The 23,136-nt window shown below is 40.4% G+C and overlaps 1 protein-coding gene across 2 annotated transcripts in view; it reads right to left on the reverse strand.

Moving 5' to 3' along the window:
• Nucleotides 1-232: 232 nt before the first annotated feature.
• zgc:123258 (uncharacterized protein LOC641502 homolog) overlaps nt 233-23,136 on the reverse strand; it is a 118,542-nt gene continuing 95,638 nt past the window's right edge. Inside the window, exons 13-16 of one of the 2 annotated variants that reach the window (XM_034186917.1) lie at nt 16,241-16,321; nt 11,513-11,673; nt 2,772-2,805; nt 233-342 (exon numbers count right to left, since the gene is read on the reverse strand). In XM_034186917.1, coding sequence (XP_034042808.1) covers nt 302-342; nt 2,772-2,805; nt 11,513-11,673; nt 16,241-16,321 — 317 coding nt within the window. In that variant the 3' untranslated portion in view covers nt 233-301. The remainder of the gene's footprint in view (nt 343-2,771; nt 2,806-11,512; nt 11,674-16,240; nt 16,322-23,136) is intronic. The other variant, XM_034186925.1, reaches the window with a different exon arrangement.

The following is a 23,136-nucleotide window of genomic DNA, read 5'->3' on the forward strand; positions in this document are numbered from 1 at the left end:
AACACATCAATGTGAAACGGTTTTAATATTTTGCCACCATCCATTTTATGGTCTGAAATCTCACACGATTAACCAATCAGATTTGCAGAAAAATGTAATTGGATTAGAATAATTTATATCACTGTTACACAGTTATGCTGATTACTACATCATTAGTAATCACTATTTTATCTATCTTCTAAACAGTCACAGCACTCTTGATGAGCCCATCAATAATGTGTTCCCTTGTTTCGAAATTCAAAATATATTCCTCCAAAAACCACCACACTCCAACAGCTGGTTCTGTGATCAACACTGCAAGTCAGCACGTTTCTCCATCTATGCAGCGTTCAGTCCTTCCTTCTAAAAAAGAGAGAGAGAGAAAAAAAAAAAGAACAGTTAATGCTTCTCAAATTGTCTTTAGTTCACTGAACAATAATGAGAAACAGCTGTCACTCAGGCAGGGCTGCATTTTGTAGGCCTACTACATTCTACTAACGTGGATGAGTGGCATATACCCTGACTACTGAGGAGCACAAACAACACGATCCAAATTCATGCCACTGATCTCCCAGGTTAACTGCAAGCAGCAGCATGCAGAGGGCAACACTGACACCTTGGTAACCACACGAAGGATGGAATAATAAACAGTATTAATCACCACTGGTTGGAAAAGATGCACAGGTGAAGAATGCACAGAATGACAAAACAAAATGTAAATAGTTACATTCAGAAATATTTGGACAGACTCCCCCTTATTTTAATCATCTGTCACAATATACTGTGGAAAAAACAAACGAATTTGAGCTCAAAATGCAGACTGTCAGCTTTAATATTGGGGTACTGATATTTAAATCATGCAAATGGCATACAACAGTATTTGTGACTGCCTGTTTGAAGGTCCAAAAGTAACCTAAGGCTTCTGCACTGCTTGATAACCAAGTCGTAGTCCATCATTATTCACTGATACACATAAGTAATTAAAAGGCCTATTTTAAGTATGACATTTGCATTTAGTATATGGATGTCAACCGGGGGAATAAAATAAAATCTCAGCCAGAGAAAGAAGCTCTTGCTAAGTTGAACACCCTAATCACAACCAGAGACATTAAATAAACACCTGGGGCTCGAACGTACACCCTGTGCAAAACATGGCACAGTGCAAGTGTCACAGATAGCTTCCACCCTGATGGGTTTATTTCATGTTATACCTAAAACATGTCCATGACTAAACAAGAGACTAAATACAACCCCTTTGCATTATGGTCTAAGGATTCTTTCCATGGTGAAGAAAAGGCCATTCAAAAGAGCAAGCCAGACCAAGAACACCATCCAACAGGGCCTGTGTCAAAGTTAGGATTTATGAAAAGACTGCCAGAGTAAATATACAGGATCTGCCACATAATTTAAATAGTAACACAGTGATGGAAAAGTATGATGAAGGTGAGGAGCAGCTAACGATATGAAACATGCGCCTCATCTCTGAAGCACAGCAGAGGTAATATTACACCGGGGGCAAGTACAGTATGACTGCAAACAGAACCTTTTCCCTTGGATTTACTGATAGTGGTAAAGCAGCAGCACTATAAACTTGTGTTTGTGATGATGTTATCTGCTCATATTCATCCAAATACTTCAAGTCATTAATTGAAGAGCAACCCAAGAACATTTTCATTGAAAGAAAAAAAAAAAAAAAAAGCAGTGGGTGACATTCTGCAGTAGCCAAATATACTTGACCATGGAGAAACCATTTCACTTGAAGGTAAAACAAAAGGAAAAACTGCCCCAAATGCGAAACATTCTACAAAACAGGAACTGAAGATGGAGATTTCATCTGGAGCAGCAACGCCAGTTAGGAATCCCACTGTCTGAGACGTGACTTGCCCTCCTCCAGACTTCCAGCTTTCACTGACACAGCCCCACCGACCACTGAGGGACAAAGGGGAGCTCACCCCCAGGCGGGTGCAGGTCAGTCTGGGTGCCCCATGCCCCACTGCCCTGGAGGAATTTCATTCATCTGGGAACACCTTAGGGGAAAATCCACACTTTTTATCCAATCACACTACAGTGTCGGCGTTTACAAATCAGCTGATTTTCAATTATGACTTGGGAATTTTCATGCTTGTCATTACTGAGGGACCGGAAGTACTGAAGGCCATTGTACGGAAGCTATAAAAAAAAAAAAATAAATTGACCCCTGATCTCGTAATTATGAGCTCAGGGGTCTAATTTTTTTTTTTATCCAGTGAATGCAATATGCTTCTGTAGGTAACAACTTATAAAAGGTACAATAATTCTTAGGCCCAACTGGGGTTTAAATACCTCCAAATTATTGGTGACAGCATTTATGACTCATGTTCATTACTTGATTCCATATACTGTGATACACATTTGAAATAAAAACCTTCATAACGTCCAAATATTTATGAATGTAACAAAAATCAATCTGCAGAAAAGTGATGAGATAAATGGTATTCCAGGGCCATAACTTTAACAAACATGCTGTTTGGAAGGCAGCTGTGAAATGATACTGAGGAGTGGCAACTGTAAGCTTTTCAATCAGCAATCAGCCAATTCAAACACTTTTCAGTTTGCAAAAGCTGCTGTGCAAATGTAGGGTGCACAAATTATTTTATAACTTCAGCCTTAATATGAGACTGACCCTGGAAATAAGAAATTAATGTCAAAAGAAAAAGTTAGATAAAATAAGCTAAAGAGAATGCAAGGAACTGCAGAAAGCAATGCTGTAAAATGACAAATGGGGACGGGGCCGGGTTGGAAAGAAAGCACACCTGGCAACAAAGGCTCCCTGGATGAATCCAAAACCTGATGAAGATGAAGTCAGATTAGCATTTTAGCCCTTTCCTGCACACTCTGTCTCACATACCATATAATCACACACATTCACATGCTCATGCAATTTTGCCTCAGAATTTGCATGTTTTGAGATAATCAGTGATACATTTAAGCAGAAATTTTGCTTTTAATGAATTCTCTTTTCCAAAATATGACAGCATTCATCACTTGATTAAGTTCCTTTTGATTTCAGTTCAAGCAAGTAGGGTATGAAATTTGTTGAAGAAGCTGTAGAAACTGAAATGAAGATGTGAACATTTTACTACAGTTTGTCAAAAGGCACAGGGTAGACTCAAGCCCAGACTTGATTTGTTTGTGGTTTATCTGGTTGAAAGGAAACTGGCCTATAAAAGCTATGAATTCAGCTGTTACAAACAGAAACGCTCACAAATACAAAGGAACAGCAAACAGACAGGTAAAATTCTGCCTCAAAGTCTGTCTTGGAAAACTATGACTGAAAACACCAACTACTTTTGTTGCCAGAGCCACATAATGCTTTAATGCAGCCAGCCTGGTCAGTTTCCTCAACTGAACACCCCCCCCCCCCACCCCCCCCCCCAGACACAGTAATTATTAAGGAGGATGTTTTTGTTTGTTTATAATTGTAGACAAACAGTTCCTGTGTCAAACAACACAAGACATAAGTTCTCTGCAGAATTCCTGCAAATACATGTATGTGTAGTTATCAGGACAGAAGTGAATTTTATTTTTTCCTAAAGGGCTATGTATATCAATCAATTTATTTATATAGCACCAAATCACAACAAACAGTTGCCCCAAGGCGCTTTATATTGTAAGGCAAGGCCATACAATAATTACGTAAAAACCCCAACGGTCAAAACGACCCCCTGTGAGCAAGCACTTGGCGACAGTGGGAAGGAAAAACTCCCTTTTAACGGGAAGAAACCTCCAGCAGAACCAGGCTCAGGGAGGGGCAGTCTTCTGCTGGGACTGGTTGGGGCTGAGGGAGAGAACCAGGAAAAAGACATGCTGTGGAGGGGAGCAGAGATCAATCACTAATGATTAAATGCAGAGTGGTGCATACAGAGCAAAAAGAGAAAGAAACACTCAGTGCATCATGGGAACCCCCCAGCAGTCTAAGTCTATAGCAGCATAACTAAGGGAAGGTTCATGGTCACCTGATCCAGCCCTAACTATAAGCTTTAGCAAAAAGGAAAGTTTTAAGCCTAATCTTAAAAGTAGAGAGGGTGTCTGTCTCCCTGATCTGAATTGGGAGCTGGTTCCACAGGAGAGGAGCCTGAAAGCTGAAGGCTCTGCCTCCCATTCTACTCTTACAAACCCTAGGAACTACAAGTAAGCCTGCAGTCTGAGAGCGAAGCGCTCTATTGGGGTGATATGGTACTATGAGGTCCCTAAGATAAGATGGGACCTGATTATTCAAAACCTTATAAGTAAGAAGAAGAATTTTAAATTCTATTCTAGAATTAACAGGAAGCCAATGAAGAGAGGCCAATATGGGTGAGATATGCTCTTTCCTTCTAGTCCCCGTTAGTACTCTAGCTGCAGCATTTTGAATTAACTGAAGGCTTTTCAGGGAACTTTTAGGACAACCTGATAATAATGAATTACAATAGTCCAGCCTAGAGGAAATAAATGCATTAATTAGTTTTTCAGCATCACTCTGAGACAAGACCTTTCTCATTTTAGAGATATTGCGTAAATGCAAAAAAGCAGTCCTACATATTTGTTTAATATGCGCTTTGAATGGAATATCCTGATCAAAAATGACTCCAAGATTTCTCACAGTATTACTAGAGGTCAGGGTAATGCCATCCAGAGTAAGGATCTGGTTAGACACCATGTTTCTAAGATTTGTGGGGCCAAGTACAATAACTTCAGTTTTATCTGAATTTAAAAGCAGGAAATTAGAGGTCATCCATGTTTTTATGTCTGTAAGACAATCCTGCAGTTTAGCTAATTGGTGTGTGTCCTCTGGCTTCATGGATAGATAAAGCTGGGTATCATCTGCGTAACAATGAAAATTTAAGCAATGCCGTCTAATAATACTGCCTAAGGGAAGCATGTATAAAGTGAATAAAATTGGTCCTAGCACAGAACCTTGTGGAACTCCATAATTAACCTTAGTCTGTGAAGAAGATTCCCCATTTACATGAACAAATTGTAATCTATTAGATAAATATGATTCAAACCACCGCAGCGCAGTGCCTTTAATACCTATGGCATGCTCTAATCTCTGTAATAAAATTTTATGGTCAACAGTATCAAAAGCAGCACTGAGGTCTAACAGAACAAGCACAGAGATGAGTCCACTGTCTGAGGCCATAAGAAGATCATTTGTAACCTTCACTAATGCTGTTTCTGTACTATGATGAATTCTAAAACCTGACTGAAACTCTTCAAATAGACCATTCCTCTGCAGATGATCAGTTAGCTGTTTTACAACTACCCTTTCAAGAATTTTTGAGAGAAAAGGAAGGTTGGAGATTGGCCTATAATTAGCTAAGATAGCTGGGTCAAGTGATGGCTTTTTAAGTTATGAAGTCGTTACTAGTTAAAGTTAAAGGAATACTCGGCTCAATAGAGCTCTGACTCTTTGTCAGCCTGGCTACAGTGCTGAAAATAAACCTGGGGTTGTTCTTATTTTCTTCAATTAGTGATGAGTAGTAAGATGTCCTAGCTTTACGGAGGGCTTTTTTATAGAGCAACAGACTCTTTTTCCAGGCTAAGTGAAGATCTTCTAAATTAGTGAGACGCCATTTCCTCTCCAACTTACGGGTTATTTGCTTTAAGCTGCGAGTTTGTGAGTTATACCACGGAGTCAGGCACTTCTGATTTAAAGCTCTCTTTTTCAGAGCAGCTACAGCATCCAAACTTGTCTTCAATGAGGATGTAAAACTATTGACGAGATACTCTATCTCACAGAGTTTAGGTAGCTACTCTGCACTGTGTTGGTATATGGCATTAGAGAACATAAAGAAGGAATCATATCCTTAAACCTAGTTACAGCGCTTTCTGAAAGACTTCTAGTGTAATGAAACTTATTCCCCACTGCTGGGTAGTCCATCAGAGTAAATGTAAATGTTATTAAGAAATGATCAGACAGAAGGGAGTTTTCAGGGAATACTGTTAAGTCTTCAATTTCCATACCATAAGTCAGAACAAGATCTAAGATATGATTAAAGTGGTGGGTGGACTCATTTACATTTTGAGCAAAGCCAATTGAGTCTAATAATAGATTAAATGCAGTGTTGAGGCTGTCATTCTCAGCATCTGTGTGGATGTTAAAATCGCCCACTATAATTATCTTATCTGAGCTAAGCACTAAGTCAGACAAAAGGTCTGAAAATTCACAGAGAAACTCACAGTAACGACCAGGTGGACGATAGATAACAACAAATAAAACTGGTTTTTGGGACTTCCAATTTGGATGGACAAGACTAAGAGTCAAGCTTTCAAATGAATTAAAGCTCTGTCTGGGTTTTGATTAATTAATAAGCTGGAATGGAAGATTGCTGCTAATCCTCCGCCTCGGCCCGTGCTACGAGCATTCTGGCAGTTAGTGTGACTCGGGGGTGTTGACTCATTTAAACTAACATATTCATCCTGCTGTAACCAGGTTTCTGTAAGGCAGAATAAATCAATATGTTGATCAATTATTATATCATTTACTAACAGGGACTTAGAAGAGAGAGACCTAATGTTTAATACACCACATTTAACTGTTTTAGTCTGTGGTGCAGTTGAAGGTGCTATATTATTTTTCTTTTTGAATTTTTATGCTTAAATTGATTTTTGCTGGTTATTGGTGGTCTGGGAGCAGGCACTGTCTCTACGGGGATGGGGTAATGAGGGGATGGCAGGGGGAGAGAAGCTGCAGAGAGGTGTGTAAGACTACAACTCTGCTTCCTGGTCCCAACCCTGGATAGTCACGGTTTGGAGGATTTAAGAAAACTGGACAGATTTCTAGAAATGAGAGCTGCTCCATCCAAAGTGGGATGGATGCCGTCTCTCCTAACAAGACCAGGTTTTCCCCAGAAGCTTTGCCAATTATCTATGAAGCCCACCTCATTTTTTGGACACCACTCAGACAGCCAGCAATTCAAGGAGAACATGCGGCTAAACATGTCACTCCCGGTCCGATTGGGGAGGGGCCCAGAGAAAACTACAGAGTCTGACATTGTTTTTGCAAAGTTACACACCGATTCAATGTTAATTTTAGTGACCTCCGATTGGCGTAACCGGGTGTCATTACTGCCGACGTGAATTACAATCTTACCAAATTTACGCTTAGCCTTAGCCAGCAGTTTCAAATTTCCTTCAATGTCGCCTGCTCTGGCCCCCGGAAGACAATTGACTATGGTGCTGGTGTCGCTAACTTCACATTTCTCAAAACAGAGTCGCCAATAACCAGAGTTTGATCCTCGGCGGGTGTGTCGTCGAGTGGGGAAAAACGGTTAGAAATGTGAATGGGTTGGCGGTGTACACGGGGCTTCTGTTTAGAACTACGCTTCCTCCTCACAGTCACCCAGTCGGCCTGCTTTCCCGGCTGCTCGGGATCTGCCAGAGGGAAACTAACGGCGGCTAAGCTACCTTGGTCCGCACCGACTACAGGGGCCTGGCTAGCTGTAGAATTTTCCACGGTGCGGAGCCGAGTCTCCAATTCGCCCAGCCTGGCCTCCAAAGCTACGAATAAGCTACACTTATTACAAGTACCATTACTGCTAAAGGAGGCCGAGGAATAACTAAACATTTCACACCCAGAGCAGAAAAGTGCAGGAGAGACAGGAGAAGCCGCCATGCTAAACCGGCTAAGAGCTAGTAGCTGCGCTAAGCTAGCGGATTCCTAAAGACACACAAAGTGAATAATGTGTAAATAATTTTGAGGTGATTCAGCAGAGGGAGTGCTTTAGTTAAGGCACGTGAAGATTACACTGTGAAACAAATCGTTATCTAGGTAACTAGATCAATCTAACTGCACAGATTAAACAGCTAACAGATACAGCAAAACACAGCTGTGCTCCGGAACAGGAAGTGATACAATACTGCAGTGAGAGCCAACCACCAGTAGACTGTATATTACACACAGTCAGACCAAACAGTATTATTAGTGACATACAATCCTCAAATGCCTCAAATTCCTGGAGAATGTTAAAATGTATGACTTTATTGTTGGCTAACATGCTAGCATGTTGTAGGTAAATTGACGTTAATACTGAAGTTACAATGGCTTAGCCATTCTGACTGATAGTTGATTTACCCTTTGTATGAGATCATGACTGCACCTACTGCAGAGGTACAACTAAAACCCCAATTCCAATGAAGGTGGGACGTTGTGTAAAATGTAAATAAAACAGAATACAATAATTTGCAAATCCTCTTCAACCTATATTCAATTGAATACACCACAAAGACAAAATATTTAATGTTCAAACTGATAAACTTTATTGTTTTTGTGCAAATATTTGCTCATTTTGAAATGGATGCCTGCAACACATTTCAAAAAAGCTGGGTGTTACATCACCTTTCCTTCTAACAACACTCAATAAGTGTTTGGGAACTGAGGACACTAAATGTGAGTGTCATGATTGGGTATAAAAGGAACATCCTCAAAAGTCTCAGCCGTTCACAAGCAAAGATGGGGCGAGGATCACCACTTTGTTAAGAACTGCGTGAAAAAATAGTCCAACAGTTTAAGAACAATGTTTCTCAATGTTCAATTGCAAGGAATTTAGGGATTCCATCATCTACAGTCCATAATATAATGAGAAGATTCAGAGAATCTGGAGAACTTTCTACACATAAGCGGCAAGGCCGAAAACCAACAATGAATGCCCGTGACCTTCGATCCCTCAGGTGGCACTGCATTTAAAACTGACATCATTGTGTAAAGGATCTTACCACGTGGGCTCAGGAACACTTCATAAAACCGCTGTCGGTTAACACAGTTCGTCGCTACATCTACAAGTGCAAGTTAAAACTCTACTATGCAAAGCAAAAGCCACACATCGACATCGGGAAATGCCGCCGCCTTCTCTGGGCCCAAGCTCATTTGAAATGGACAGACGCAAAGTGGAAAAGTGTGCTGTGGTCTGATGAGTCCACATTTCGAATTGTTTTTGGAAATCATGGATGTTGTGTCCTCCGGACAAAAGAGGAAAAAGATCCAGATTGTTACCAGCGCAAAGTTCAAAAGCCAGTATCTGTGATGGTATGGGGGTGTGTTAGTGCCCATGGCAGTTCAGAGTTCAGTTCAGAGTTCACAGAAAAAAGAATGTGCTCAATAAACGCGTTCTTTTGAACCCGTTCATGCACAACACTGGGTATGGGGGTGTGTTAGTGCCCATGGCATGGGCAACTCGCACATCTGTGATGGTGCCATCAACGCTGAAAGGTACATCCAGGTTTTGAAGCAACACATGCTGCCATCCAAGCAACGTCTTTTTCAGGGATGTCCCTGATTATTTCAGCAAGACAATGCCAAGCCACATTCTGCATGTGTTATTATATATTATATTATATATTTTGCGCTTCATAGTGTGCCACACATTTTCAATGGGCAACAGGTCTGGACTGCATGCAGGTCAGTCTAGTATCTGCACTCTTTTACTATGAAGCCATGCTGTTGTAAGACGTGCAGAATGTAGTTTGGCATTGTATTGCTGAAATAAGCAGGGACGTCTCTGAAAAAGACGTTGCTTGGATGGCAGCATGTGTTGCTACAAAACTTGGATGAAACTTTCAGCATTGATGGTGCCATCACAGATGTGTAAACTGCCCATGCCATGGGCACTAACACACCCCCATACCATCACAGATGCTGGCTTTTGAATTTTGTGCTGGTAACAATCTGGATGGTCTCTTTCCTCTTTTATCCTAGGACACAACGTCCATGCTTTCCAAAACAATTTGAAACGTGGACTCATCAGACCACAGCACACTTTTCCACTTTGCGTCTGTCCATTTCAAATGACCCAGAGAAGGCGGCGGTGTTGGCAACTTCATTGGAACTGGGATTGTACAATGGAGGACTTACAGACAGGCAGATCGGCAGACAAGTGCAACAACTGGACTGAAATGATGCAACATTATGTCTGAAAGGGACTTATCATCTTGGAGTGGAGGTAGGCTACACGGGAATTTGTAAATCCCAGAACTTGTGGATTTGGGAGTTGGATGGGAGAACTGAGGAATGTCCTAATTCAATGACTGATCTGGAATTGGTGAAATCACCGAGATGCTAATAAGACCCGTTTAGCTAGCACTGTGGTCGTCACATCCTGGAAATTGCTGATTAGCTGCAACATTTCTATGTCTGACTGGTCTGACAACTCCATATTGTGCTTGTGTTTGATTTGTTAGCATGGCTGAAGCAGACGGTTACCTTACAGAGTCTGGTCTGCTTGAGGTTTCTTCCTAAAATAAAAACATTCTCAGTTTTTCCTTACCACTATTGCTTCACCATGGGATGGGTAAGGCTTAAAACGTGCTGGTGTTTGCACCTTGCTGTGACTTAGGTTATGATTTGACACTGTATATAAAACTCAACTGAATGGAATGTTCTATTGTTAAGTAGCAAACATAGGTCTTGTAGTTTTGGTGTGATTTAATTTAATTACGTATTTCCGCACCATAAGGCGCACCTAAAAGCCTTAAATTTTCACAAAAATTGGCCGTGCGCCCTATAATCCGGTGCACCTTATGTGCGCACTGAATTCCAAAATCTGTAAAAACAACCGACGTTGTCTTTGACCGTTGGAATATCAAACCACTTCCCGCTGACACAAGGACGTAATACGTAAAGTACGTACGCTAGCAGCGTCGAGTACGTACCCTGGCAGTGATAAACCAATCGGAGAACATTACGTAATACGTAAAGTAAGTACGCTGGTAGCGTAGAGTACGTACGCTGCCAGCGATAAACCAATCAGAGAAGAGTCCGTGGTACGGTACTTACCTCCGCCACTCCTCCGGTAGTTACGGTATACTACAGGTATCGTGCAAAACAACATTTGTTTGTCTAAGGACCCCCGAAAATGGCGCCAGCGAAGAGACATGCTTACGAGGCAAACTGCAGGCTATCAGTTACACTGATTAGAGTTCATAGGAATAGAGCAGCTGCGAGAGGAAACAAGAAAATGAACTGCACCAAGTTAAAAAGACCAAACTGAGTTTCCGCAGAAACAAAGCAAGGTGGCCACAGCTAGAAGACCAACTGTTCAATTCAGACACAGAAGATGAAGACTTCGATGGATTTGTGACAGAACCATAATAAAAAATAATATGAGTACCATATTGTTACATACCAGTAGTTCAAAGTTGTTCAAAAGTTCAAATAAACTCACCGTTTTGCTTCAGTGACCTTTTTTTTTTTTTTTTGTAGACTATATGTTTTAGCGTGCGCCTTTTGTAAGGGTTAAGTACCCGCTAATTGAGGGTGCGCCTTATAATCCAGTGCACCTTTTCTAAGGGTTAAGTACCCGCTAATTGAGGGCACGCCGTATAATCCGGTGCGCCTTATGGTGCAGAAAATACGGTAACTGAACATGTCATGACAATCTTATGATGCAGTTTATTTGTAGGCTATTCATACCCATTTATTGAAAACTATCTGAAAGCACAGTTACAGTACATTGAATTCCACTGCGGTTGGCAAATTAAGAGCATCAATTTTAAATTCTCTCCCAGTTTCTCTCACCTCATAACTGGTCCCCGCCCAGAACTGTTTCATCTCTCCTCTGCACCCAGCCACCACGGCAGAGGTTATCATGGTGAAGGGCACCAGGTAGAGGAGAGCAGGCTGGCCCATCCCTGACAACAGCATCACTGCAAAAGTCACTATCATTCCCAGCAGATAGGCTACAAGGAGAAGGAAGACACGAGGGACAAACAAGTAGAAATACACAACAGAGACACAGTAAACATTGTTTTTCAATTTCTTAATGTATAATTGTGTTTGTATAAAAACTTTAGTAATAATAACAATAATAATAATATCCATCCATCTTCTACCACTTATCCTGCTGAAGGTTTCTGAAGCTTGTCCCAGTCCACATATTAAACAAGAGTCATCAGGAGATGACACATCCCACAGTCCCCACAAATCAGTAGCACTTTGAGCGTCTGATGCAGATGGAAAAGCGCTATATAAATGCAGTCCATTTACCATTTATCAGTAATACAAAATGTCGGGGGGGGGGGGGGGGTGGATCACTCAAGTAAACCATTATGCTAAATATGAATGAAACTGGTCAACTGGTTCTTGAGATATCATGTTAACGAGGGTGGCAATGACAATATCTTGAATATCTCGCTGTGACCTTGAAAATGACCCCAAGGATACTGTAATCGACTGATGTTGGGGGATCACCCAATATCAATACACCCTTATGCTAAATATGAATGAAATTGGTCAACTGATTCTTGAGATATCACGCTAACAAGTGAAAACGGACAGACAGATGGACATGTTGATCGCTAAATTCTCCCGTAGTTACCATTCATTCATTTTCTATACCCGCTTACTCCAATCAAGGGTCACAGAGGGCTAAAGTCAATCACAGCAGTCATAGGGCGTGAGGCAGAGTACAACCTAGACAGGATGCCAGTCCTTCGAAGGGCCACATATACAACCCCTGGAAATAATTATGGAATCACCGGCCTCGGAGGATGTTCATTCAGTTGTTTAATTTTGTAGAAAAAAAGCAGATCACAGACATGACACAAAACTAAAGTCATTTCAAATGGCAACTTTCTGGCTTTAAGAAACACTATAAGAAATCAAGAAAAAATTGTGGCAGTCAGTAACGGTTACTTTTTTAGACCAAGCAGAGGGAAAAAAAAATATGGACTCACTCAATTCTGAGGAATAAATTATGGAATCACCCTGTAAATTTTCATCCCCAAAACTAACACCTGCATCAAATCAGATCTGCTCGTTAGTCTGCATCTTAAAAGGAGTGATCACACCTTGGAGAGCTGTTGCACCAAGTGGACTGACATGAATCATGGCTCCAACACAAGAGATGTCAATTGAAACAAAGGAGAGGATTATCAAACTCTTAAAAGAGGGTAAATCATCACGCAATGTTGCAAAAGATGGTTGTTCACAGTCAGCAGTGTCTAAACTCTGGACCAAATACAAACAACATGGGAAGGTTGTTAAAGGCAAACATACTGGTAGACCAAGGAAGACATCAAAACGTCAAGACAGAGAACTTAAAGCAATATGTCTCAAAAATCAAAAATGCACAACAAAACAAATGAGGAACGAATGGGAGGAAACTGGAGTCAACGTCTGTGACTGAACTGTAAGAAACCGCCTAAAGGAAATGGGATTTACATACAGAAAAGCTAAATGAAATCCATCATTAACACCTAAACAGAAAAAAACAAGGTTACAATGGGCTAAGGAAAAGCAATCGTGGACTGTGGATGACTGGATGAAAGTCATATTCAGTGATGAATCTTGAATCTGCATTGGGCAAGGTGATGATGCTGGAACCTTTGTTTGGTGCCTTTCCAATGAGATTTATAAAGATGACTGCCTGAAGAGAACATGTAAATTTCCACAGTCATTGATGATATGGGGCTGCATGTCAGGTAAAGGCACTGGGGAGATGGCTGTCATTACATCATCAATAAATGTACAAGTTTACGTTGATATTTTTGACACTTTTCTTATCCCATCAATTGAAAGGATGTTTGGGGATGATGAAATCATTTTTCAAGATGATAATGCATCGTGCCATAGAGCAAAAACTGTGAAAACATTCCTTGCAAAAAGACACATAGGGTCAATGTCATGGCCTGCAAATAGTCCGGATCTTAATCCAATTGAAAATCTTTGGTGGAAGTTGAAGAAAATGGTCCATGACAAGGCTCCAACCTGCAAAGCTGATCTGGCAACAGCAATCAGAGAAGGTTGGAGCCAGATTGATGAAGAGTACTGTTTGTCACTCATTAAGTCCATGCCTCAGAGACTGCAAGCTGTTATAAAAGCCAGAGGTGGTGCAACAAAATACTAGTGATGTGTTGGAGCGTTCTTCTGTTTTTCATGATTCCATAATTTCTTCCTCAGAATTGAGTGATTCCATATTTTTTTCCTCTGCTTGGTCTGAAAAAGTAATCGTTACTGACTGCCACAATTTTTTTTCCTGATTTCTTATAGTGTTTCTTAAAGCCAGAAAGTTGCCATTTGAAATGACTTTAGTTTTGTGTCATGTCTGTGATCTGCTTTTTTTCTACAAAATTAAACAACTGAATGAACATCCTCCGAGGCCGGTGATTCTATAATTTTTTCCAGGGGTTGTAGATGGACACAAGTTACCAATGAATTACTATTATTTATCTATATCTTTCACATTTCTATTTGAGGTTGATGACTTATGCTTTTGGCAAAGGTTTTACAGCTGGGTGCCCGTCCCAATGATCCTCTATTTATACTCGGCTTAGAACACAAACAAAGTTGGGCCAGCTGTGCCCCTGATTGATAACTATTTTTTTTATAATATTCTTTAGATTATTAATATACCAACAGACTATAACATTATTGCTTGCTCTGAATTTGTTTTATTTGTTTTTATGGTTGAAAACAGATCATTTTGGCTTATTTTATACTGTTTTAAACAAATCTAAATCAATGGCAAAATGTGGTGAACTGGTTTAACCTGGATTTATTTTGTTCTACAGGATATCAAGGGTTGACACTCTTAAATCTCTTTTAAACAATTTAAAACAGTTTTTTTTAAATCAAATATTAGCTGTTTTAGAAGGAGTTTAAAAAGTGTACAAGTTTAAAATAGACTGAAACTGATTAAACATGAGACAGTTTTGAGTGGGTGCTAAATTTTAACTGTAACAATAATGAGATTAAGATTATAAGATAAGATTAATATAAATAAATAAGATAAATAAGATAATAAAACTACTGCGAGTAAATCATTAACATGACTCAGTAAAAGCTTCACTACAGAAAACTATCACTAGAGACACCTGGTGGTCAAGAAACCACAACATCTGCATAGTAATATAAGTAAAACAACCCCACCCACCCTCCAAAAATGCTTCAGAGTCCTTTTTGGGGGTCCACAAAAAGTCCTTGTGTTCAATCAACAGTTCATAATATTAGGAAATGAAACATGTAGACATGCTATTTTTCATTTGAATTTTAAATGGATCACATTGGAAATAAGTGTCTTCACTTTCTTGTGTCATCCATGTATTTTTAACGTATTTACAATTATATTATGCACTTACATTGAACTTACTAAGCAAAAGCTTGCGTGCACTCATGCTTATATAGATGATTTACTGTCCCCCCCGCTGGATTGGTGTGAGCGCCCAGAATGTAAATATCAATGTCCATTGTTCAGTGTTGTTACCTAATATATGTAGCCTCTTCAATAATATTAGTCCTATCAGTGTGTGGTTTTGGTTCATCCTTGACCCAAAATACATAAGAATACCAAACAGCAAATATCAGCTCTCCACAGTTTGTGCATGATCAAAACTGGATGCTGCACGCACACAGAGCTTTTTGTCTTTTTTTGCATTCTGCTGTAAGCAGGTGCTTTTAATTTTACACACAGAGATGGTCGCGGAAGACATTAAAGACACTAACTACACTTTTCACTTATGGTACCAGGAGAATGGCACTAAGTCACTCATAGTAACCACAACATAACACTTAACTAAACTCACTAACCAACTGAACTATAAAACACCGAAATCAATAACACTAACAACACTGTTAAACTAACATAAACCACAATAACATTTAAAACCCTCAAACCCGAACTCCATTGGTACACTGCAGCACAATGTTCATTGTTTACTTGTTAGCTAAAATCACAAATTTCTCAAAAAATATTAGTCCTATCAACTTTCAGTTTTTGCAGTGTTCATCCTTGACCCAAAAACATAAGCATACCAAATGGCAAATGTCAGCTCTCCCCGGTTTTTCTGAGATCAAAGCCATACACACGGACGCACACACAAGCGCCACTTGGCCATTATAATATAGATAACATGAAATAAATTGGACATATTTGGATTGAAAACAAATGACAGTGTCACTTAAGCCTTACTATACCACCGGTTTTCTAAAATGTGCTCATGAAGACTTAAATTAATACACACACACACACACACACACACACACATATATATATATTCCACTTATCTTATTAATTCCACATGAAAATATTTTATTCCTGTCTCACATGACCAGAATAAAATTCAAGACAACTGAAAAGGATCACACATTTTAATGTAGCAATGAAAACACACACACACACACACACACACACACACACACACACACACACACACACACACACACACACACACACACACACACACACACAAAAAACATTCAAGTACAAATAAAATACCTGTTTAGAGACACAATCGACCTGTACAGTACCTATGCAGCAGCTGGTGAAGTAGATCTTCATCCTGCTGTTGATCCAAACATCAAACCTGCTGCAATAGGCCACCAGGAGACCTGTCAGAACAATATGAGGCAAAGGATGAGGACTGATATCACAGCAGAAATTTTTGTCTGTTTTCTATCTCCACACAGATGTGTTGCCAATTTTGCCTCATGCCATGGTGCAGCACAGGAAACTCAGGAGAGTGAACAGCTACTGTATATTGAACACCCCTAAAATACTAAATAACTTCAAGTTCAATTAAACCAAAGTAATCGAGCATGGAATTATTCGCTTCACAATCCAGCACTGTTTTTCATCCATATACTTTGAGATTAAGAGAAATGTACATTTGTACATTAAGACTGTTATAATAATGCTCTGTTTGAAAACACTCGTTTCAGGTACATTCAGGACCGCATGTAACAATTCTCCAAATACTCCAAATTAAAGTGGAACAGAAGAAAGTACACCCATTTGCATTATCAATTACATGTCAAATTACTCACTCAAAGCTGCATGACAGTACAGTAACTATATTACTTCTGATTGAACAGCACAGTTTTTAAATAAAAAAGGAGCAGTTTTGTATTATACAGGGTCCTACAGTAGGAAATCAATCCAACAAGTTGGTTTGTTTGGTTTGAAACAACAGCTTTCATGACGGAGATTCAAGTCTTATTTATTTGTTAATAATTTGTATGTCCATCTTTATTTTTGATGACACACTTAATCCTCCTCCACATGGAGAATCCAGTGTTACACATACAACCCCTGGCAAAAATTATGGAATCACCGGCCTCGGTGGATGTTCATGCAGTTGTTTAATTTTGTAGAAAAAAAGCAGATCACAGACATGACACAAAACTAAAGTCATTTCAAATGGCAACTTTCTGGCTTTAAGAAACACTATAAGAAATCAAGAAAAAAAGATTGTGGCAGTCAGTAACGGTTACTTTTTTAGATCAAGCAGAGGAAAAAAATATGGAATTACTCAATCCTGAGGAAAAAATTATGGAATCACCCTGTAAATTTTCATCCCCCAAACTAACACCTAACGTCCTTTTTGGTGAAAGTGTACCTTTGTCAGCAAGGGGTCTGGGGGCCCCTGAAAATTTTGGGTTTTTGATGTCCAGGGATGCATTGTGGAGGGTTTTTGATGACTACTTTCTCACCCCCACCACCAATTTAGTTGTTGTGCTTAATGTGTGATATATTTGCATTTTCTTTTTCACATTTTCACTTTTTCTTTGCCTTTAACCAAAATTGATATTACAACCTTACCAGATGCTGTAAGGTTGTGATATCAATCTGGTAAAGATGCCTCCTGGGTGCCTCTCTAGGGAGGTGTTCCAGGCATGTCCATCTGGGAGGAGACCCTAGGGAAGACCCAGGACTAGGTGGAGAGATTACATCTCCACACTGGCCTGGGAACACCTCGGGATCCTCCAGGATCCTCCAGTGGTTAATATGGCACGGGTTAGGGAGGTCTGGGGTCCCCTGCTAGAGCTGTTGCCCCCGCGACCTGATCCTGGATTAGCGGTTGAAGATGAGTGATGAGTGAGTGATATCACAACCTACATGTTAGTTTGATAAGAAGACTAATCACAAGAGCTGTAATCATTTTCAGATTTTTGGCTCCCACATCCTAACTGACCCAATTTTCAAGCTAGAACCCCAAACAGACCCAATAATGTCAAGCTTAGACATAACATTAAAAAAAAGATAATGCTTCACATCCCTCTTTAGTTATGCAGAAAAGTTAAATTAAGTAAACTTATTTTTTATGATTCATCAATTAAACTTAGTCCAGATCTACAGTATTTAATTTTTTTTTAATTTAACCTTTATTTTACCAGATTAGTCCCATTGAGATCGAGACCTCTTACGCAAGGGAGACCTGGACAATTATAAAGTTTCCAATTCACCTAACCTGCATGTCTTTAAATGTGGGAGGAAACCAGAGCACCTGGAGGAAACCCACACAAACACAGGGAAAACACACAAACTCTACATAGAAAGGCCACAGGTGGGACTTGAACCCGTGACAAAAAACTTAGGCCAAGAGTAATACTGATTTAAACATTTTAGTTGTTATAATAATAATAATAATCAAAATAATTATTCTGATTATCATTATTATAAGTAGTAGTAGTGTGAAAAATGTTTTATTATGGACTAATCTGACCCTCAACAAGCTTTTCTTTCTACAATCATCACCTCCAATTCGAAGGTAAGCTGTACAATTTCATCTTTTTCCATTGCGTGCTGTAAAGTTGCAGACTTTTCTGATCCATTTGTAATCAGCGTGCACACTATTAAAATATGAAAGAGTGAAAGCATAAAAGTGTCAAATCACAGGCTTTTGTGTCTGATTTAACAGGTGCACATCAGGCTGCAGGTCAGTGTCTGAGCACGGTGTGAAAAAAATAAACGGTCGGACTTTTAATCAGGGAAATGACTCCAGGCTCACTTTACTCAAATCGGCGAGTGTCAGAGCCAGGCTCGGACTGGTAATCTGTGATTTTGGGCATGTGCCCGGTGGGCCGCTGCACGTTTAGACGTGCTCGGGCCGGCCTTCACATATTTATAGAGATTATGGAAATACAGTGTTCTCGAACCGCGCGCTGCTGTCAACACAAGGAAAGTCCGTGATCGGTGAAGCTACAGCATTTAATCGGCGCAGCTGCAGAACCACTTCCTGAATTTGTGTCAAAATAAAAGTTCTGTAGTGTTTCATACATGGCGCAGTCTTATTCTAGGTTTCAGTTTTGTTTCCGTTTGATCACACAACGGTGACTTACATCGAGCACAATGATTGACATGACCAACAGCCAATGACAATTGGAGAAGCATACAGGGTGGCCAATCAGATTGCAGGAAGAGCAGGCGGCCGCCCCCGCCCCTGTGAATGGACTGACTCCTTGGCGCCCGGACTTCTCTCCGCTCTTCTACTGACTCAGGGGCGGATCTACTGGGGTGGCAACTGCCACCCTAAAAATAGCTCTTGCCACCCCAGTTGCCACCCCAATCAGAAGTGGGTGACATTTTTTTCAAAAAAGGGACCTCGCAAATGACTTTAACCGGCGAAAACTGTGCTAGACTTCAGCTTTACTCGTGTCTCTCATAGATATTAGGGATGTTTCGTCCAACCTTAAAGTCGTGTGTTATGTTAACAAAAGTCCGTGCACGTGTGCGGCAATGTACGCTTTTTAGGTTTCACTTTCATTTCATAACGCGACAGTGGAGCACTTTTTTATTGCTGAGGGGAGAAAACACTTTGTTGTGGATTTAGAGGAACACTGGAAACAAGAGGGTGTGAGGAGAGGACAGAAGGATGGACAGAGGACAGAGGGATGAGCAGAGGACAGGATGGACAGAAGCCAGAGGACAGAGGGATGGACAGAGGACAGAAGGATGGACAGAGGACAGAGTACAAAAGGATGAGCAGAGGACATGCGCTGATACACACACCCTTGAGGTGTGTTTCTGTGAGTCTTCAGCTCAGGTAAGGCTCATACAGCTTCTCTGCTGTCATTTGATTAAATATGTTGTTTTCTACTATAGTGGTACAGCTTAGCTAAAGGGCAATTCTATGGTAACGGAATTACAACAGCAGCAAAATCTGGACATACTGCATCTAACGACAACAGATTAGGTCAGATTGTAATTCCATTACCGTAGAATTGTCCTAAAATTTCCATAACAATCATTCAGTTTGTGATAAAAGCATGAAATTTGGCACAAATATTCTAAATTATCTAATATTTATTTTCAGATATGGAGGCATCCTGGAGCTGACCTCTAATGAGCTACAGGGGTCAATAAAGAATTACACAGGGGTCAAACTTAAACAATGCTCCAATCATATTGAAAAGTATACCACATTATTTATCTCATTACACAGCTTCCAAAAAGGAATAGTTTGGACTATCTATGACTGAATGTTCTGGAGTTATAGGGTAAAAACAGCAAATATTGTGACAAAGGTCAGTTTCAGTTTGTACAGGGGTCAAACGTTAAACTTGCTCCAATTTTGGTAAAAAATTATGCAAATTATTGGTTAATAGTATTTTAAAAAGGAATAGTTTACACCATCTATCATGCTAAGTTATCATGTTACGAGGTAACATATGTCACATGTCATAGAATCCAATGGACGTCAACCTTGTTTGACCTTTACTTTGGAGACCAAGCATTCAACATAGTCAAAACATTATGTGTTTGACTGGTTTCTTTATTACTAATAAAACTGTGCTTTAATGCTGCTCTCTTCGCCTCAGCTGTCCTGCATCTAGGGGTTCCCCTCGTCCCTTGGTTTACCTCCTCCCGACCGTAACATGGGGTTTTTAAATGGAAAGACAATGCGATTGGACATGACATTTTATCTGATCTGAGTGAAAATCCGTTATACAAAATACAGTGTGTATTACATGGAAAACAATACAAAAACATTGGGACTTTTTTTGTCTGGTGACTGTGAATATGTGGTTTATACGATGACAGTTTAGGTGAGTTTTACTGTACATGGAAATGAACAATAAATTTACCTCTTAACGCTTTGACAATGTCGGCTTTGATCCCACACGGCTCACTTTGGCTCCATACAATTTTTAGATGAGTTTGCTGCGCTCATCTCTAATTTGTCAACTAGTGCAGATAACATTTTGATTATTGGTGACTTTAACATTCATATAAATAACCCCTCTGATCCCCTCTGCAAATCATTTAATGAAATTGTGGATGCATTAGGATTCCACCAGTGCATTCCCGACTCAACGCACATTAGTGGAAATACCCTGGATTTGGTTCTTGTGCATGGTTTTGCTGTCATAAATACTGGCATCTTGCCTTTGGCATCGGTGGTCTCAGACCACTCATTTATTAGGTTTACACTTACGCTGCCGCGTTTAGTAGAGCAACAACCTTGTCTACTACTGCGGCAACGCATTAATCCCTCAACTATGACTGAACTCCAGGCTAGACTGCCTGGTATTCTAGCTTCGAGTTTGGAGAATGTCCTATCAGTAGACAGTTTTGTGAATAGTTTAAATTCAGCACTTAAAACTGCACTTGATAAGATCGCGCCACCTCTATTAAAATCAGCTTCCCAAAGCACAGTCGCCTTGGTTCAATGGTTAACTGCGTGACCTCAGGCAGAAGGCTAGAGGTTTAGAACGGAAATTGCGTAGCTCCAAATTAGAGGTGTTCCATCTTGTGTGGCGTGATGCTATTTTGGATTATAAGCATGCGCTATTGGCTCTTGTTTGACATGGCAGCAATACTCATTCATGGACCTGTTATTTACTTTCCCTTTTCGGCACAGGACTTCTTGGATTATTTCGAGAAGAAAATAGAGGATATTAGGTTGACCATATCCCAGCAGGCCTTGGCCCAGCCACCACACCCTTGCTATGCAGGTGGGTGAGGTGATACCTAGATTTACAGAATTTGATAGTATCTCACTGGGCGTGCTGACGAAACTCATGATGTTTACAAAAAGCACTGTTGCTAGGTGTTTTACATCTGCAGTGATTAAACAATTGCTTAAGAAATCTGGTCATGAGCCTGGAGTATTCAATAATTATAGGCCGATATCAAATTTATCATTTTACTCTAAAAATTCTGGAAAAAGTGGTTTCACGGCAGCTCGTGGACCACCTTACTGAGAATAATCTTTTTGCGCCAGTGCAGTCTGCTTTTAGAAAACATCACTCCACAGAGACAGCGCTTACTAGAGTAGTGAATGACCTTCTGCGAGCAATGGATTCGGACACCACTACAGTTTTGGTGCTGTTAGATCTTAGTGGTGCATTTGACACCGTGGATCATTGTGTTTTACTTGATAGGCTGGAGAACTATTTTGGGATTACTGGAAGTGCCCTTGCTTGGTTGTCGTCATACCTGTCCAGTCGTTCTCATTGTGTTAACCCTGTGTGAAACACTGGCATCAATTTGACCACCTATCGCTTAGCTTAGGTTTGTGTGTTATACATCATACGGACAAAGTGAAGGATCTTGGTGTTATTTTTGATCCTATGTTGTCCTTTGACCTACATATTAGAGACATTATGAGGACTGCTTTCTTCCATCTGCAAAATGCAGTGAAAATCCGTCCCATCCTGTCTGTGGCTGATGCTGAGACTCTGACACATGCATTTATCTCTTCTAGATTAGATAATTGCAATGCTTTGTTTTCTGGTTTGCCGCAGTCCAGCATTAGAGGTCTTCAATTGGTGCAAAATGCTGCTGCCAGACTTCTGACACAAAGCAGAAAGTTTGACCATATTATACCCATTCTGGCATTCCTTCATTGGCTTGCTGTTTCTGGCAGAGCAGATTTTAACGTTCTGTTGCTGGTCTATAAAACTGTTCACGGACTGGCACCTCCCTACCTGGCTGACCTGGTTAAGCCCTACGTACCAGCTTGGGCCTTGCGTTCGCAAGGTGCAGGACTTTTGTGTGTTCCTAGGGTGAATAAAAAGTCTGTGGGATATAGAGCTTTCTCTTACCGTGCCCCTGCCCTGTGGAACAATCTCCCTGCGACTATAAGGCAGTTGGACTCGGAGAGACTTTTAAATCAAGATTAAAGACTAAGTATTTTAGATCGTCTTATCATTAAGGGGAGGTATCACAGGGGATGTGATGGTCTAATGGTTAAGCTGTTGGGCTTGAGACCAGAGGATCCTTGGTTCAAATGTCAGCCTGACCGAAAAATCACTAAGGGCCTTGAGCAAGGTCCTTAATCCCCTAGTCGCTCCCAGTGTGTAGTGAGTACCTTGTGTGGCAGCAGCCTGATATCGGGGGGAATGTGAGGCATTATTGTAAAGCGCTTTGAGTGTCTGATGCAGATGGAAAAGCGCTATATAAACGCTGTCCATTTACCACA

Source organism: Thalassophryne amazonica, chromosome 2, assembly GCF_902500255.1.
Source record: "Thalassophryne amazonica chromosome 2, fThaAma1.1, whole genome shotgun sequence".
NCBI classification, from domain to species: domain Eukaryota; kingdom Metazoa; phylum Chordata; class Actinopteri; order Batrachoidiformes; family Batrachoididae; genus Thalassophryne; species Thalassophryne amazonica.